The sequence below is a fragment of the Protopterus annectens genome, chromosome 7.part1 (genome assembly GCF_019279795.1).
Source record: "Protopterus annectens isolate FY-2018-M chromosome 7.part1, PAN1.0, whole genome shotgun sequence".
NCBI classification, from domain to species: Eukaryota; Metazoa; Chordata; order Ceratodontiformes; family Protopteridae; genus Protopterus; species Protopterus annectens.
Genome location: NC_056740.1, coordinates 424,957,487 through 424,976,186, shown reverse-complemented (window position 1 = coordinate 424,976,186; position 18,700 = coordinate 424,957,487). Strand labels below are relative to the sequence as shown.

The 18,700-nt window shown below is 40.1% G+C and overlaps 1 protein-coding gene across 1 annotated transcript in view; it reads left to right on the top strand.

Moving 5' to 3' along the window:
- The window catches only part of STAB1 (stabilin 1), a 2,761,215-nt gene that overhangs the window by 2,633,566 nt on the left and 108,949 nt on the right, over positions 1-18,700 (top strand). Inside the window, exon 70 of the mRNA XM_044078505.1 lies at positions 17,288-17,392. Coding sequence (XP_043934440.1) covers positions 17,288-17,392 — 105 coding nt within the window. The remainder of the gene's footprint in view (positions 1-17,287; positions 17,393-18,700) is intronic.

The following is an 18,700-nucleotide window of genomic DNA, read 5'->3' as shown; positions in this document are numbered from 1 at the left end:
TTCACCCCAGTACTTGTTATATTCAAGATACTACCATGTGGAACAATACCAGTGATTCACCCCAGTACTTGTTATATTCAAGATACTACCATGTGGAACAATACCAGTGATTCTCTCCAGTACTTGTTTTATTCAAGATACTACCATGTGGAACAATACCAGTGATTCACCCCAGTACTTGTTATATTCAAGATACTACCATGTGGAACAATACCAGTGATTCTCCCCAGTACTTGTTATATTCAAGATACTACCATGTGGAACAATACCAGTGATTCACCCCAGTAGTTGTTATATTCAAGATACTACCATGTGGAACAATACTAGTGATTCACCCCAGTACTTGTTATATTCAAGATACTACCATGTGGAACAATACCAGTGATTCACCCCAGTACTTGTTATATTCAAGATACTACCATGCGGAACAATACCAGTGATTCACCCCAGTACTTGTTATATTCAAGATACTACCATCTGGAACAATACTAGTGATTCACCCCAGTACTTATTATATTCAAGATACTACCATGTGGAACAATACTAGTGATTCACCCCAGTACTTGTTATATGCATGATACTACCATGTGGAACAATACTAGTGATTCACCCCAGTACTTGTTATATTTAAGATACTACCATGTGGAACAATACCAGTGATTCACCCCAGTACTTGGTATATTCAAGATACTACCATGTGGAACAATACTAGTGATTCACCCCAGTACTTGTTATATTCATGATACTACCATGTGGAACAATACCAGTGAGTCACCCCAGTACTTGTTATATTCAAGATACTAACATGTGGAACAATACCAGTGAGTCACCCCAGTACTTGTTATATTCAAGATACTACCATGTAGAACAATACCAGTGATTCACCCCAGTACTTGTTATATTAAAGATACTACCATGTGGAACAATACCAGTCATTCACCCCAGTACTTGTTATATTCAAGATACTACCATGTGGAACAATACTAGTAATTCACCCCAGTACTTGTTATATTCAAGATACTACCATGTGGAACAATACCAGTGATTCACCCCAGTACTTATTATATTCAAGATACTACCATGTGGAACAATACTAGTGATTCACCCCAGTTGTTGTTATATTCAAGATACTACCATGTGGAACAATACTAGTGATTCACCCCAGTTGTTGTTATATTCAAGATACTACCATGTGGAACAATACCAGTGAGTCACCCCAGTACTTGTTATATACAAGATACTACCATGTGGAACAATACCAGTGATTCTCCCAAGTACTTGTTATATTCAAGGTACTACCATGTGGAACCATACCAGTGATTCACCCCAGTACTTGTTATATTCAAGATACTACCATGTGGAACAATACCAGTGAGTCACCCCAGTGCTTGTTATATTCAAGATACTACCCTGTGGAACAATATCAGTGAGTCACCACAGTACTTGTTATATTCATGATACTACCATGTGGAACAATACCAGTGATTCACCCCAGTACTTGTTATATTCAAGATACTACCATGCGGAACAATACCAGTGATTCACCCCAGTACATGTTATATTCAAGATACTACCATGTGGACCAATACCAGTGAGTCACCCCAGTACTTGTTATATTCAAGATACTACCATGTGGAACAATACCAGTGATTCACCCCAGTACTTGTTATATTCAAGATACTACCATGTGGAACAATACCAGTGAGTCACCCCAGTGCTTGTTATATTCAAGATACTACCATGTGGAACAATACCAGTGATTCTCCCCAGTACTTGTTATATTCAAGATACTACCATGTGGAACAATACCAGTGATTCACCCCAGTACTTGTTATATTCAAGATACTACCATGTGGAACAATACTAGTGATTCACCCCAGTACTTGTTATATTCAAGATACTACCATGTGGAACAATACCAGTGATTCACCCCAGTCCTTGTTATATTCAAGATACTACCATGTGGAACAATACCAGTGAGTCACCCCAGTACTTGTTATATTCAAGATACTACCATGCGGATCAATACCAGTGATTCACCCCAGTCCTTGTTATATTCAAGATACTACCATGTGGAACAATACCAGTGATTCACCCCAGTACTTGTTATATTCAAGATACTACCATGCGGAACAATACCAGTGATTCACCCCAGTACTTGTTATATTCAAGATACTACCATGTGGAACAATACTAGTGATTCACCCCAGTACTTATTATATTCAAGATACTACCATGTGGAACAATACTAGTGATTCACCCCAGTACTTGTTATATGCATGATACTACCATGTGGAACAATACTAGCGATTCACCCCAGTACTTGTTATATTCAAGATACTACCATGTGGAACAATACCAGTGATTCACCCCAGTACTTGGTATATTCAAGATACTACCATGTGGAACAATACTAGTGATTCACCCCAGTACTTGTTATATTCAAGATACTACCATGTGAAACAATACTAGCAATTCACTGCTCTTTTACACATCTTTGTATTTGTTGTTTCATTCTGAAACCGCATGCAAATACAAATTACATCTAGAAGTTTGCCTATGAAAAGTATGGTTTCGTTTTTAAGATTCTAATTCAATCTTTTCTTTGACATGGGAATCCTGACATAATGCAGCTTCCAGTGCTGTTTTAGGGAAGGTCCCTTATAATGACATAAATGTAAAGGTTGGATTTCCATGTGTGGTTTTTGTGTGTGAACATATATACATCCGTGTGTGTGTGTGTGTGTGTGTGTGTGTGTGTGTGTGTGTGTGTGTGTGTGTGTGTGTGTGTGTGTGTGTGTGTGTCTTGTCTGTGTGTGTGTGTGTGTGTGTGTGTGTGTGTGTGTGTGTGTGTGTGTGTGTGTGTGTGTGTGCGTGTGTTTGTGTGTGTGTGTCTTGTCTGTGTCTGTGTGCCTGCATGTGCATGCACGTGTGTGTGTGTATGTGTGTGTGTGTCTTGTCTGTGTGTGTGTCTGTGTGGGTCTTGTCTGCCTGTGCGTGTGTATGTGTCTTGTCTGTGTGTGCTCTGTGTGTGTGTGTGTGTGTGTGTGTGTGTGTGTGTGTGTGTGTGTCTTGTCTGTGTGTGTGTGTGTGTGTGTGTGTGTGTGTGTGTGTGTGTGTGTGTGTGTGTGTGTGTGTGTGTGTGTGTGTGTGTGTGTATGTGTGAGTGTGCCTTTTGAAGCCTATTGGAGGTATGGCTCACATATGCAATAACTCTGTACCACAGTCAGTATCACAAACAGTACTTGCACAGGCACATAAAGGTGTCTGTACTCCTGCAGCACTTCTGCACTCACAGTGTAACTCACTGCAGCTGTCTCAGAGTTGCAGTAGCACTGACATTCAGTTTGCTGTTTATTTGCATATGTGCAGCATACCATTACTCTTGGCACACAGTAACACGTCACTTGTACAGCAGTCGTGCTTTTCAGAATGAATCTGGAGATGGCTTTTTCCCTACATTTTACTGTGCTCTGAGACTATTTCTCTTGATCATTGAAATAGACTAATAATTTAATATGTTATCATGGCCATTACCTTTCTGTGTAGAGATATAATTTGGCTAAGTTTGGTGGCACAGTGCTGTCATATTTTGCAATGCTGAAAATCAGACCAAAGACACACCCCCTACACTACCTGTGACTCCATCCAACTCCAACCCATTTCCACTCATGTTTATGCCCCTTTTACGATGTAAATGTATACATCATTAGGTCAGAATGTCTTTTTTCGTCGATTTGTTTTACTTAATATTGGACTTCATACCACATTACTCTATTTTTTTCTTTTTTAAGATAATCTTGGACTCCACTGCATAATTTTATTGATGCTTTTTCTGATAAAAATTAGACCACAGTTGCTTTTTACAAACTCTGGAATTCTATTCATGCTGCTGAACAAAATAGCACAGTTTGTACAGTGACTTCCAGACTACCAGAGAATCATTCAGATTTCCGGATAGTCTGGAAAAATACTGGTTATGTGGCAAGCATAGTTCTGCATTAGTTATCACTGCTGTCTGGCCAAGTTCCCTCTATACACAGACTGTACGTCCTTCCTGTGCATTTTTGTGAATTATCTCCCAAGCATACCTCTCACCCTCTTACAGCAAGAAATCTGGACAAAGCCATAAATAAAAGTGGGACATAGGCCCAAAAATAGGGACAATTTTTAAATATTGCTCTTACAAACTTAGAAAGTTGTTTGCATTAGCATACATTTTTTGAAGGTTATGAAGTCTAAAACTCAAATGTCTGTCATTATTTTCTAACTCCAGTCTTTAATGATTTGCCACTAATTTGCCAGAAAACCACAATTTTATAAAAAATGGGCCATAAATCGGATGCAAAAATCTGGACATTCTGTGAAATTCTGTACAGTTGAGAGGGATGCTCCCAAGTGCTCGTTTTCCTCACATCAAAAAAGTATGTTATATATGAATGCAGTTGTGTGTGTGTTTGTGGTGTCTTTGTGTATAGGGGTGTGTGTGTGTGTGTGTGTGTGCTCGTGCGCATGCGTGTGTGTCCATGTGTGTGTTTGTGGTGCTTGTGTGTGTGTGTGTGTGTGTGTGTGTGTGTGTGTGTGTGTGTGTGTGTGTGTGTGTGTGTGGTGTTTGTGTGTATGGGGGTTGTGTGTGCATGTGTATGTGTAGTACTGGACCAACCAGGATTAGTTCTCTGCCTTACGCCCAATGAATGACATAATAGACAATGACTGTCCTGCGACCCTGGATAAGATAAAGTATGTTTTGAAGAATGGTTCTGATTTCCTGGTACTCTGTAAAAATACAGGATATGTGGCAAACCTAGTTCTGCATCAGTTATCACTTCTGTCTGGTCCAGTTCCTTCGATACAGACGCTGTATGCCCTGCCTGTGCATTTTTGTGAATTATCTATCCAGTTTTCCCGGGTCTATTTCATGATGTCGAAAGCCAACAATATCGAAGCTGATATTGTTTGCAGCACAACATCGAAAGTGCAAAATATTGTACAGGTAAACGGAAATCTCCGTAGGGGGAGATTTCCCATTTACCTCAATGTAGTGGTTTCGGAGTGGGAATATTTAAGTAGGGGGGTGTGGGGGGTGCAGGGGGGTTGCCCCCTGCCTACGCTAGTTAGTTTTTATTTTTGTTTGTTTGTTTTTTTTTTACATTAATCGATGTTTTACTACATCGATCACTAGAGGCCGACCTTTAGTGATTCGATGTAGTAAAGTTTCGATAACGTGATATAGACGCCTTTTCCCCCACACCAGAAAGGTATGCTGCATATGATTGCAGGTGTATGTGTGTGAGATGTGAGAGTGAATATGTGTGTGTGTGTGTGTGTGTGTGTGTGTGTGTGTGTGTGTGTGTGTGTGTGTGTGTGTGTGTGTGTGTGTGGTGTCTGATGTGAGAGTGAATGTATGGTGTGTATGTGTGGTGTGTGTGTGAGAGTGACTGTATGGTGTATGTGTGTGTGTGTGGTGTCTGATGTGAGAGTGAATGTGTGTTAGATGTGCAAGCGAGTGTGTGTGTGTGTGTGTGTGTGTGTGTGTGTGTGTGTGTGTGTGTGTGTGTGTTTGTGTGTGTGTGATGTGAGAGTGAATGTGTGATATGTGTGTGTGTGTGTGTGTGTATGTATGATGTACAAGTGAAAGTGTGGTGTGTGTGTGTGTGCGTGTGTATGTTCAGTACTGGACTGACCAGGATTAGTTCTCTGTCTTATGCCCACTGAGTGCCATAATAGACAATGGCTCCCCTATTACACTAAATAGGATAAATTAGGTGTTGGAGAAGGATGGAAGAATGGATAAACCCACTTGCAATAGCTGAAGATTGAAATAATTCTTCTGGAAAAGTGGATACATGTTTTGGAAATATTTCATAAAATTTGATTGGTAGTAAATGTTCACTGTGGCCTTATTGATTAATTTCATAATGGTAGAAAGTGTCAAGTTCTAAACAGTTCATTCTGTAATTCCTAGGGCAAATGTTGCTATTGTATTAGTCACGGATGAGGCACTACTATGGCTGTGATGATAAAACAATGGTAATATTTTTGGAAAGCAGAGTCAGCCCTCTGCATAGGCAAACTATCTGACCGCCTAGGGCGCTGTACTTTTGGGTGCACTCTTTCTCCATTTATCTCTTTGTTTTTTTAGAGAAATATATGCACAGATAGAGCAGGCATAATTGCTGTGGTTGTCTTCAGTAGGGAAAACTCACTAGATGACTGCTGCCATTTGTTTATTATTTTTGGCTTTGCGGGACTAATTTGATTATGTGAAGCAAAATGCAATATTTTAATGTGTGGCATCTGTTTGTTTGAAACAAAGTTGAAATACATTACACAGTCCTCTTTTATCACAATCAAACATCTGAAATGTATCTGGAAGTGTTTTGTCTCAGTCTGACATCAGAAGGGTACACAGAAAGTGGCTGTTGTTTGGGGATAGGAGGTGAGGAGGTAGGTATGCAATATATAAAAAATGACAGTAGCTTGAAATATATGACTGTGGGCATTTGTACATTAATTTTTATCTCAAAGGGGGGTACACAGAAAGTGACTACCTATTACCAGATATGATATATGTATCTTCACAAGCATTTGTCTTCTCAGTTTGTTGTAAACTGGGTATTTGGTCAGCTTTGTGCATTAAAACCTGGATTCAGCTTATTTATTCTTTGAAATAAAAAAAATAAGAATGAATTTTTTTCATACACAAAATTTTAGTTCAGGCCATCATTGGATCAAAAATTTGGGGCAAAAACTCTAAAATGCACCTCAGCACACTTACCTCGGATTCTGTGTACCTAGTAGTCGCTCAGACCCCCAGCTTAATTTGGTTATTTACAGAGCACTCTTAGTCAGTTAGGAAGTATTGAAAGGATGCAGGAAAAAGCAAAGTTGAAAAATAAGACTGAGTTTCTTTTCTTAATTATAGTTTTCATTCAGGCCTTTGTTGGATGAAAAGGTTGTTTTTTTAAAAACTCTAAAATTCATTTAAGAGCATCTAAAAATGTTGTGGCTTCTGGGGGCCGAGCACCTCCAACTTAATACAGCTATTTCCACTGCAGTTTTACACTATAGTCTTGGTCAGTTAGCATGTGCTGAAAGGAAGCAGTAAAAAACAAATTTGAAGACTAGGACTAAATGTCTTTGATATTGGTTTTTGTTCAAGCGGTCATTGCATGAAACTGGTTGTTTAAAAACTCTAAAATCACCCCAAAGCATGTAGAACATCCACACCCCCATTTTAATGCATGTTTCTCCACACTTATCAGAGAGAAGAAAAAAAAACTTAAGTGTAAGACAAACTGTGAGAAAAAGAAAGAAAAAAGTAATCTGGATACTGCACGCGGGACAGCAGGGGGGGTCGACATAGAACCTTTTCGCCGAGGGTGCCAGTTTACTTATGGCCAACCCTGCAAGGGAGTTCCTGGTGGTGAATATGGTTTCAGCCAACATTTTCTAAAATAGCTTTTGGCTACCACATCAAGGGGTATACAGGCCCCTTTCAAAAAAAAAAAATTTAAAGTATTACAGTTTGTGAAATTTGCTCTTGCTTGATTTGAAGTTTATCTTTCAATTCACTGAGACTTAAAAATTCGGTCTTACACTCACAATAGGGAGCTCTGCATGCTACTACCTGAAGGCCAGTAAGTCTAATTACAGGGGAAGGTGAATTGCAACAGGAAATGGAATGAGAAAGATAAGCCAGCCTGAAGTGGTCTGCAGAATCCCAGCACCCTCACTGATCCCTTGTAATGCTATAATTAAAGCCCAGTTCCATACCCAGTGAGTGCCAAAAGCTGACTGCTGCTTAAGTCATTTCACTGGATGTTGGCTGAAGCCTAGGATGCTAGAGCAAGCAAAAAGAAACCGAAAACACTGGGGACAGGGTAAATGCAGCTTGCAACAATGAACATGCATGATCAACAGGGGTCCAGGGTAGTAAATAGTGTGGGGAGAAATAGCCAGGGAATTGTTATGGCTAGGCTTGTATAGGCCCTAGGGCTGATAGCCTAGTACCAACCTATGAACCTATGAACCTATGTCATCAGCATCTGGAACAGGAATAAGCATCCACAGGCTACTGTTCTGTCCCTGAGAGGGAGCACAACAAAACCCCCGGTATAAGCCACATCCTGTCAAAGGCTAACCTCAATCATAAGGTCTGGGACAGCAACCTAACTGAGAATAGGAGTCAGAGGAAGTTTATTTGATACTACACAATTTAGTTCTCAATACCGTGATGAAGTCTTTTTGGGCCATCCTGAGCTGGTATGCAGAATCCCAGCACTTCCCTGATCCACTCTAATGACATAATGAAAGCCCAATTTGCTGCCCAGTGAATGCCCAAAGCTGACTGCTGCTTATATAACTTCAGGTCAAAGGTGAGGGAGTGCTATTTCAGGACAGACTACTTTTGGTAAGCATCATGATAATGTAAGGAAATCATTTCTACCAAGGAAAGATGTGCATGAACGGTGTGTATCACAGCAGGTTGTAGTAAATAAGGGCACCTGGCAGAGTAAAACCATTTCTTACATTTCTTTATTTTTACATTTGTTATCCAGGTTACTCCGACTGGGCCCAGAGAGCCCCTTTTCAGCATAGATCCAAGAAGAAAAGTTCCAGGAAAGTAATTAAAAATAAGAAAAAAACTAATAATTCAAGTTGTAAGATACCTAACAGTACAAGAACAGAGAGAAATATACAATACGAATACATACAAGGCAAAAGTACAGTATTGTGAGAATGCAGTAACAATATGTTTGAGAAATGTGGCTAGCATTAAGTTATTTACAAGGAATGTAGTAATACCTAAATAAAAAAAATTAGAGTAACATCATGGCATACTACAACAAAGATCCATTTAATAGCATAGGTACTAACTCCAGACATATGTAGACACTTTAGGTAGATACCAGGCAGATATGTTAATTGAGAGAAGAAGAAAAATGAATCAGGTAATTTCCTGACAAGTACAGATCCATGTGTGTGTGTGTGTCTTTCGGCTTATCCCGGTTAGGGGTCGCCACAGCAGAACTCCGGTCCGCTAATATTTGGTAGTGGATTTTTACGTGCCAAGTTACCAGCCCTGATGCACAACCTTCAACGAAGGCACGCCCATTCACGCATGCCTCCACACAGAAGATGCTCTAGCTGAGAATCGAACGGGACAACATCTTACTGTGAGGCGACAATGCTACCGCAGCACCACTACCGCGGACAAGTACAGATCCATGCATGTACAGATCCATGTATGTTGGAAATTAATTTTTAGTTGCTTTTTGAATTTGCCACATTTGGTAGTGGATCAAAGGGACAATGGAAGCTTGTTCCATGAGTGTGCAATTGAATGACTGTAAAGTATTTTTCCAATAATTTTGTTTGGCTTGGTAACCTGCAGAAGGTTTTTTGTGTGCTTCTGAGGTCACAATTGGGTGTGTAGGCTGTAATTATGGATATAAGGGCAGGGCAGGAGTTAGGGCTATCTACGATGCTGTGTGTAATTTGTAGTTGTGATATTTAAAGCATGTGGGGGAGCTCAGGCCATATTAAGTTTTCAGGGATATACAATGATGGGATTTGTAGCTATTACTGGCTTTGAATCTTGCTATCTTGTTATAGGTGGTTTCTAGTTTGGTTTAAGAGATTATTTTGGAGGTTAGTAAGTATGGGAGCAGCATACAGCTTGGATGGTAGAATAAATGTTTGAGCTAGTATAGGTCTAGATTTGTTAGGTATATATTTGTTGTTGCGGTATAGAAGACCTAGTTTTTAATTGGACTTTTTGATACAGTTTAAGATATGTAGGTCGAGTTTTAATTGCTCGTCTATAGTAACACCAAGCAATTTGGTGTTTGAGTCGGTGGTGATAATTGTATTATGCAACGATAAGATGGTGAAGTTGTCTTTAGATGGAGTGAGGTTTTTTAGAATGAAAAGGAGAAGCTTGGTCTTTTTGGGGTTCAGAAGCAGGTTGTTTTCAGTTAACCATCTACTAGGTGCAAAGATTGGTGAGTGAAAGTGTGGAGATTTTGTATATTGTCTGAGGTGTTCATTGTGGAATCGTCTGTTTACTGTATTAAGGTAGAATGGGGGCAGGAAATATGGAGGTCATTTGTAAATATACTAAAAAGTAGGGCCCCAGGATAGAACCCTGGGTAACCCCAGTCTTAACAAGACGGAAAGGGGAGAAGGATGTTTGCCATATGATGGCCTGATATCTGTTTGAGAGGTAGCTGTTAAACCAGGAGGTAGTAGAGGTAGAGAGTTGTAGGTTGGAAAGTTTCTTTAGGAGGATGGGATGGGAAATAGTATCAAATTATTGGATAGGTCAAAGAGCAGAGCTGATACGAGTTTATTATTATCTCTGGCTTGTGCAATACTGTGTGTGAAAGATCAGAGGGCAGTGGTAGTACTGTGCAAGCATCAGAAACCGTGCTGTGTGGGTGTAATTAGGTTTGCCTGTAAGAGTTGGTTTATTATTTGTCTATGTATACATTTTTCCAGTATCTTGGATAAGGGGGATAATATGGCAATAGGCCTGTAATTTGAGGGTTCTGTAGAATTTCCTCCCATGGAGGGGTATTGTGAAGAATGTTTTCCAGATATCTGGTACTGTATTTTCTTGGATGGATCTGTTGATAAGTATAGACACAGGGTATGCTACGGTTTCAGCTGCACATTTGAGAAATAATGGATGGAGTTTGTCGGCTGATGGGGAACAGGGTTTGAGTTTGTTAAGAAGTGATCTGATGAAGGACGTTGCTATGGGTGCTAGGGATAACGAGGGAAGAGATGAAATGGGAGGTGTCCCAATTTCTACTATGAAACCATACATTTGCATTGACATATAGTTTATACACATTTCTGCTCTTTTCCAGCAGAGTGCACTGTGGTTACAGTCTTGAAGCTCAGTACAGAACATATAGTTTTCTTACATTTTTAAGGCAAGCATACAAATCATATCGCTAGTCACAAATGACATAGAATTATTTACAAAGTTCTATCTAGCTGGGCTGGCAGTGTCATGCTTCCATATAAATCATATTAATATTTTCAAGTGACAAATAATTATTTACAAAATTCCAGCTAGCTTGGCTGGCAGCATCTCACTTTATCACATATGCTTTGTATATTCATTGACAAAAAAGGCAGATTATTGGAGGCTTGTGATTGTAATGAGTTATTTGTATGGCAACTGGAAGGGGGTACTGTATAAGTATGGTTAGAGTGCTGTTGGCAAAGGCATGAGTTGGGATGAATATCACCAGATGAGTAATATTGTGCTTTGAAGTATTTGTATGAAAAAATATTTGCAAAGGAACTGATGTTCTGTTGTGATGAGAGGTTGAGCATTTGATATGTACAATATATTGAACTTGTGAAATGATATAAGGAGAGATATCTATACCAAACGATTGCAGCCCCCCAAACATCTCCAGCACCCAAGTGAGAACTGCTCTCTCCAAAGCAAAAAACACAGCATCCATGGGACCTGATGGTGTCCCCGGCTGTGTGCTCCATGAACTCAATGAGGAATTAAACCCACAGCTAGGACAGCTGTTTAATCAAAGTCTTACCTCTGGATACGTACCCAGGGAGTGGCGCACTGCAACTGTGGTACCACTTCATAAAGGCGGTGCCTCCACCGACCCTGGAAATTACCGGCCCATTAGCTTGACAAGCCTTATCTGCAAAGCCATGGAGAGGATCATAATGGACCTCATAAATAAAGACATAGGGAATTTGCAGACTTTGGATCCAACCCAGTTTGGCTTTGTCAAAGGCAGATCATGCCTTTTAAACTTGGTTGACTTTTCCAAACAGTCACCAAAGCCATTGATGAGGGAAAGGCAGTCCATACAGCCTACCTCGATCTGGCTAAGGCCTTCGATACAATACCCCACTCGGGTATCATTGAAAAACTCATCAGCTTAAATGTCAACCCATACATCACAAGATGGGTTGCAAACTGGCTGAGTGACAGAACCCACAGGGTCAGAGTTGCTGGCGCCATGTCAGACTCAAAGCCTGTCACAAGTGGTGTCCCACAGGGCTCAGTCCTGGGCCCACTCTTGTTTGGCATCTACTTTTCTGAAGTACAAGCAAACACAGGAGGGTTATGGCTGACAAAGTTTGCAGATGACTGCAAACTGGGCGCCATAGTAGAAAACACATCTGACACAGATATCCTTCAGAAGGGTCTCACAGAAACGGATAACTGGTGCCAGAGCCACGGCCTAAAGTTAAATGCCCCTTCGGGAAAAACAAGGTTACCCCTAGCTACCAAATAGGTGGCAATCCACTGAGCACAGAAGAAGTTATCAGGGACCTGGGGACCCAGGTTGATAGTAGTCTGTCATTCGACACCCATGTAGCTAAAGTAGTTAGGAAGACCTTCTACATTGCCCACCTTATCATGAAGGGATTCTCATCTAGATCAAGGGAGGTCATAGTCTCCATTTACTCATCACTCATCAGACCAATGATTGAGTACAATGCCCCATTCGGAATGTATCTGACCCGACACTTGCAGCAGCTGGAGAGGCCACAAAAGTTCCTCACCAAAAGGATAAAGGGTCTCAAAAATCTGTCCTATGCTGCCCGACTGAAAGAACTCCAGCTCTATTCAGTCACTTACCACTTGCTCAGAGGTGACCTTTGCCTAACATACAAGGCCATGTCAAACCCAGATTTGATGAATATGCTTCACCTCAAAAAATCTAGATCCATCAGAGCCACAAGGGCGGGAGACTTAAACCTTGACACGGCTATTAATAGGACGTGCTGGAGGATAGATTCATCACCCAAAGACTCCCTATGCTGTGGAATAAAATCCCGGTACATGTGAGGCAGAGCACCTCGCTGGCCTTGTTCAAGAGAAATCTTGACCAATGGATGGGAGATCACAGATATACCCCAGGGATTACCTCAGTGTCACTGCTCGACAGAGGCACAGCAAAATAATGGGTATAGTTCCCCATACTAAAGGGGTGGCGTAAGCCACAAAACGATGGGCTAGGCTTGTAAATGCCCTCGGGCAGATAGCCTAGTATGAACCTATGAACCTATGAACCTATATAGTGATATGGTTAAAGAGAGATGGGGCAGTATGGGTGGAGTAGTTATTTGTATGGTGGGTTGTGGTATAAGAGAGTGTGGGAGATGGGGTGGTAAGCAGGTGAGGAGTATGGTAAGTGGTTAGAGCTGAGAAAAGAATTAGAAATAGGAGGGAGAGAAATAGAGTTTTGAAAGGTACAGCCATGATTTAGTTTCAGCTCAGAACTAATTAAAGGGTAACAATTTATTTAAGGTTAGTAGAAGAAATAAGGGTGACTGAAGGAGTTTTATAAAGTGGCAAAAACCAGTAAGAGATTAGGGAAGCAACTTTCACCACTTAAACCAGAACAAAATCTAAGCAGTTCAAAAGGCAACGAACAACTACATTCCAAAGACCCCCAAAAATGTGTAAATGCAACTTTGTTTTTATTATCACATGTGATAATAAAAGTTGCATTTACATATTTTCAGGCATCTTTGGAGTGTGGATCTTCATGGCCTTCTGAACTGCTTGTTTTATAAAGTGAATGAAAGAGTTAAAAGCAGGTAAGGCTCAGGAGGGGCGGGGAGTGGGCGTTAGAGTTAATGGTCATGTGATGTATGAGTAGTGGAGACGGGATGTCTATTGGCTAGTGCAAAGGCGGAGCAAAGCAGCTTTAGCTATAAAGGAAATGATGTCAGGGGTGGGTGGGAATGGGAGTAGGGTAGAGGAATGGAGTGGGATGAGCCAGAAAAACTGGACCAGGCCAGCTTCCAAAAAAAAAAATCAGCAAAACCAAACTCAGTCAATTCTAGGTGAGTGTATCACAGTAGCTTCCTAACAACTAGAAATCTTGTGCTACTAATCTAGTACAGTGTGGTGAAAAGGGCCACTCTATAGGGGAAAACAATACAAATATGAGTTGCAGGTGCATAGGTAAACCTTTTCCAAGAGAAAGAAAGTAGTTTTAAGTAATTGACCTAGGAGTACAATAGGAAGAGAAAAAATGGAGGATGGACCAGTAGTGTACACACTTACAGTAAAAGGCTATAGCAAAATGTTTTCAGTTTAGAGGACAGATTAAATACAACTCCAACATACACTAGTTTAGCTGAAAGCACTTTAGCTTTCCACCGATGCAGGGTCTCACAGTGCAGGGCATAAGTCTAAATGTCAAGATTAGTAATGTACAAAGAGCACAGTAAAGGCAGATGTCAGATACAAGTACACTGCAAGCCAAGCAATGAAATAAGAACTTCATTAGGAATATATGCCAGCAATTATATGGGTCAGACTCTGTTTTTAACAAGATTACATAGTCTTGAAATGAAATTCAGAATGAATACGTTGGAAGTTTATAGAAGATTATAGTATGGACATTCAGAATTGTCATTTAGCCGAAACACCTGATGTCCTTCAAGGGTAATTTGTATATATCCCATATTGCCTCTAATACAAGAGGTTTAAGGAATCACACAGTAGAAAGTCTAGCTTTGCTAGATTTTTATTTTTGCTTTTTAACTGATTGTTTTTTCTGTGTGACCTTTTTACTCATTGTTTTTGTTTGTTAGTTGGGACATTTTGCAGTCACCCTAAGATTTATGGATATCAGTTGTGTACATCAACCCCATGTTTCCAAATGTTAGCCAAACATTCCTCTTATGCTGTGCTGATGACACCATAAAAAGACAGAAACATGCATGTCCACAGCTAGTGGGGTTTGGCTTTATTGGCCTGAGTTTGTCCATAAATAGGCTTAAAAGAAAAAGTCATGGACAGTCAGAATTGCCATTTAGCTAGAACACCTAATGTCTTTAAAGGATAATTTGCATATATCCCATGTTGCCTCTAATACAAAAGGTTTAAGGAATCACACAGGGCAAACTCTAGCTTTGCTAATTTTTTTTATTTTGTTTTTTAACCAAATAGTATGGACTGTGATTTTATGAGCCAAACTACTGAGGTTCATATCTTGCCAGGACTGCAAATCTGAGTGAGCTAAGCCAGCTAAATGACATAGTTGGGTAAATCCCTGACTGTGATACAGAAATCCCAAGTTTGTTTACCAACTCAGATACTGGAATACATGGCTCAAAGGGAGGCGGAGTGAGAATGATCAGGTGGAGTCTGTTCACCCCTCCATCTCTCTCTCTCTCTCTGTCTTATTACTGGGACCAATTGGGAGGGTGCATATTCAAGGTCGAAACTCTGCTTCGAATATCTGTTGCAGGCTGGCTGCCAGTTGAGGCATTGTTAGTAAGGGGGTGCAGGGCTGTCTGAAGAGACATCACTCACATAAAGGGGAGATACACCCTTACAGATGCCCCCTGCCCAGCCACCTGTTGTGCCTTAGCAGGCACGCACATAGGAAAAAATGTTATGACTCAGTGGGAAAAAATTGATCCCTAGTGGATGATGGCACTGTTCCCAGTAATTGCATCTCACTCCTAGGGAAATTAATGGTCTATATGTCATTCATCTCTGTGGGAAATAACTAGCCAATAGAGCAGGGTCTATATCACTTTAGTGAAAAACCTACTCCATGAATAACTATTTGTTAAACACTTACTGTTGAAAACTCCATCCATCGAATGTGCATGTAATCGAAAATTTTCCAAGGGAAAAAAATGCTTGGCCAACCTACCCACCATCACAAAAATTACAAAATTGAAAACCTACCAAGGTGGGGGGCTGTGCCCCCCCCCCCCATTCAATATACCAACTCCAAGATCGCACTGCAGTGGGGAAAATGACAAATTCACAATGATGACCAATCTTTTTTTCCCCCTTGGAAAATTTTCAATTAAATGCATATTCAACAGATGGAGTTTTTGATGCTAAGTGTTCAACAAATAGTTATTCGCGGATTAGGTTTTTCACTAAAGTGATATATAGACCCATAGAGCAAGAGGGAAAGAGTCTTGATTGTCCTAAGAATCAGGAGCAAAACAAACAAAATTAGGCTGAATGAGCTTGAGCATCCAGCCAGGAAACTCAGCTAAAAAATTAAACAACGTCATACAATATGGCATGGGTGGTGATGGCTTTGCACTCCCAGGTGCCATGGTTTGTGACGTGGTGACAGTGCACTATCTGGTGTGGGTAAATACCAATGCCCCCTGTGAAAAACACTGCATTTTAATAAATGATGAGCGAGTCTTTTAAATAAACATTTTTATGATGAAGTAAGTGGTTTCTTTTAAAAGAGCACCATAATATGTCACCACATTTTAATAAACAATCTGAAAACACTCAGCTTACAACACTGTAACTGTAATAGTGTCTCCTATCCACTGTCATCTAACAATGCCAGAAAACCATACTCTATCCTTACCCCCCTCCAAACTCCCATAGCACAATATTTTAATAAAATTCTCTGCTACTTACTCCAACAAATGTCCTTCTTAGTTCCTATTCATTTTTTAAGCAGTCTGTCATCAGACTCTCTAGCATATCTCATGAAATGTATTAACTCTTTCTATTTCTGCTCACATTATCTACTTCATACACTTGTAAATTTGACCCTATTACTAATGCCTTCCTGTCTTCTTTTTCTCTCTCTCTTTCCCCCTATTGCTGTCCGGACCCTCTACAATGCCCACAACACAGCTGTACTGCTTTCCCTTGTAATTTCAATTAACCCTCCCCCTGACCTAAGCTTTAGCTTTATACTGTACTTCTGATTTAAGTGAGTGTATTAGGTTATTTATATTATTCCTTATGTTTTCACATTGATACGTCCCCCCAATGAAGTGAAAGTTGTGTGGTGTATGCAAAATCCCATATATGAATCTCTATTAGGAAAAGAACAAAATTTTATACTGTTGAATGACCAACTATCATAAAAACAATTGGAACTTGCTATTACTGTACCATGCCAACCAATGATATCTACTGTATGTACAATATACCAAACAGTGTATGCCACATATGCAATATCCCATATGGGGAACCACTGCAAACTTATATGTAAATAATGGAAGTCATTAATATTAATTTCTCTTCAGTGTATGCAATGTAATGGAGCATTTCTGTCTAGGCCTCCACTGAAAAATGGTTTCTGTACAATCCAGTCAGAATCTCCAAGTTAAAAAAAATGGAAATAAATAAAGTAAACATGCATATAATGTAATGCCGTTTTATAATATGAAATGTATGTGTCAAACTGAGTAGCAGCAAAACTACAGGTTATTTGCTTGATTATTTTCACTGTATTATTTGTGTTCTTCACTGATTGCCTTGTCTTTACAGGACTCCAGACTGGTTAATAATAAGTTGATTGTTTCCTGGGATATTCCTACCTTCAATGGAATAATCCACGTTATAGAGGCACCGCTGAAGGCACCACCACTACCCGTGAGTTTTATCTGAACCTTACCTTGCTCTATCAGTCTAGAATTACATTTAATTTATTGTACAGATGTGGACTTATGCTGCAGCAGTTGTCAACCTTAGACAGCAGAAGCCAAACAACTGAGCACAGACCTATTTGCAAGGATGCTGTCTCTCTTGAAATACCAGTGACCTGATAGCGAACTATGGTATACATAGGAATGACAGATCTGCACATGTGTTTTCAGCTAGCCCTCAGAAGCCACACACAAAATTTACTAAACCACAACTGTGCACAAATAAGGAATTTCCCACAAAGGTCACCTGGGGAGAAGTATATTCATTAATGCAGTATGTAATGCATTAGCAGAAAAATGCAAATCTCCCAAATGGTGGTTATTTCTTTCTTTCATCTTCAAACTATACATTATGCCCCACTGAATCACCACACTTTATTACCCTAAGTATATCCAAAAGACAAAAAAGGGTGTCTAATACTGCTCTGCCTTAAGTCCTCCATTGGATTTGGGTCCCTGTATTTACTCTGCCATAAGTCCTCCATAGACTTAGGGCCCCTTTGTGTTAATTCCTTCCTGACTTCTGCTGTCATATTGATATTTTAACTGTTTCCCAGGCTTGATTCTGTTTTCTTTGCTTTCCCAAAAAGACAGTTAATGGCACCTAAGTTTTTCTCATTGTTAGGTCACTCACTGTGCCATGATTCCATCCAAAAACTAGGTTGGTGTAGAATAACTCTTCCCAAAACTGGCTCTATGTAGCATAACTTTTAACACAGTTAGGTCACACCAGCATAACCCCCCAAATGTTATTGAATTCCAGCTCCTCCCGAGGATGGGTCACAACATTACTCCCCCAATGATAACGTTAAACATCTTTGACTTTCCCCAGGTGTGAGTACCAGCAGCATAATTCTTTTGCAAGGTTAGGCCTCTGCAGCATAACTCCTCCCACAATTGTGTTACTGCACTGTAAGTCATCCCATGGTTGGGTCACTGTAGCATAACTCCTCCCACAATTGGGTTAGTGCATTATAGCTTATGTATGGTTGAAGATTGCAGCATAATTCCTCCCAAGGTAGTAAGGCTGTATTACTATGATATTACTTCTCCCCAAGAATGGCTTACTGAACAGTAACTCTTCACCAAGGTTGGGTCACTGCATCATAATTCATCTTTACAGAGGAGGTAATACAATGCAATTTCTCATCTTGGTGTGTTTGATCTTGCAGTAGCACCTTTCATACTTGTTGCTTTATAATATAACTCTTCATCAATCATGATTATAACCTGAAAAGTATCTTACATGATGCAT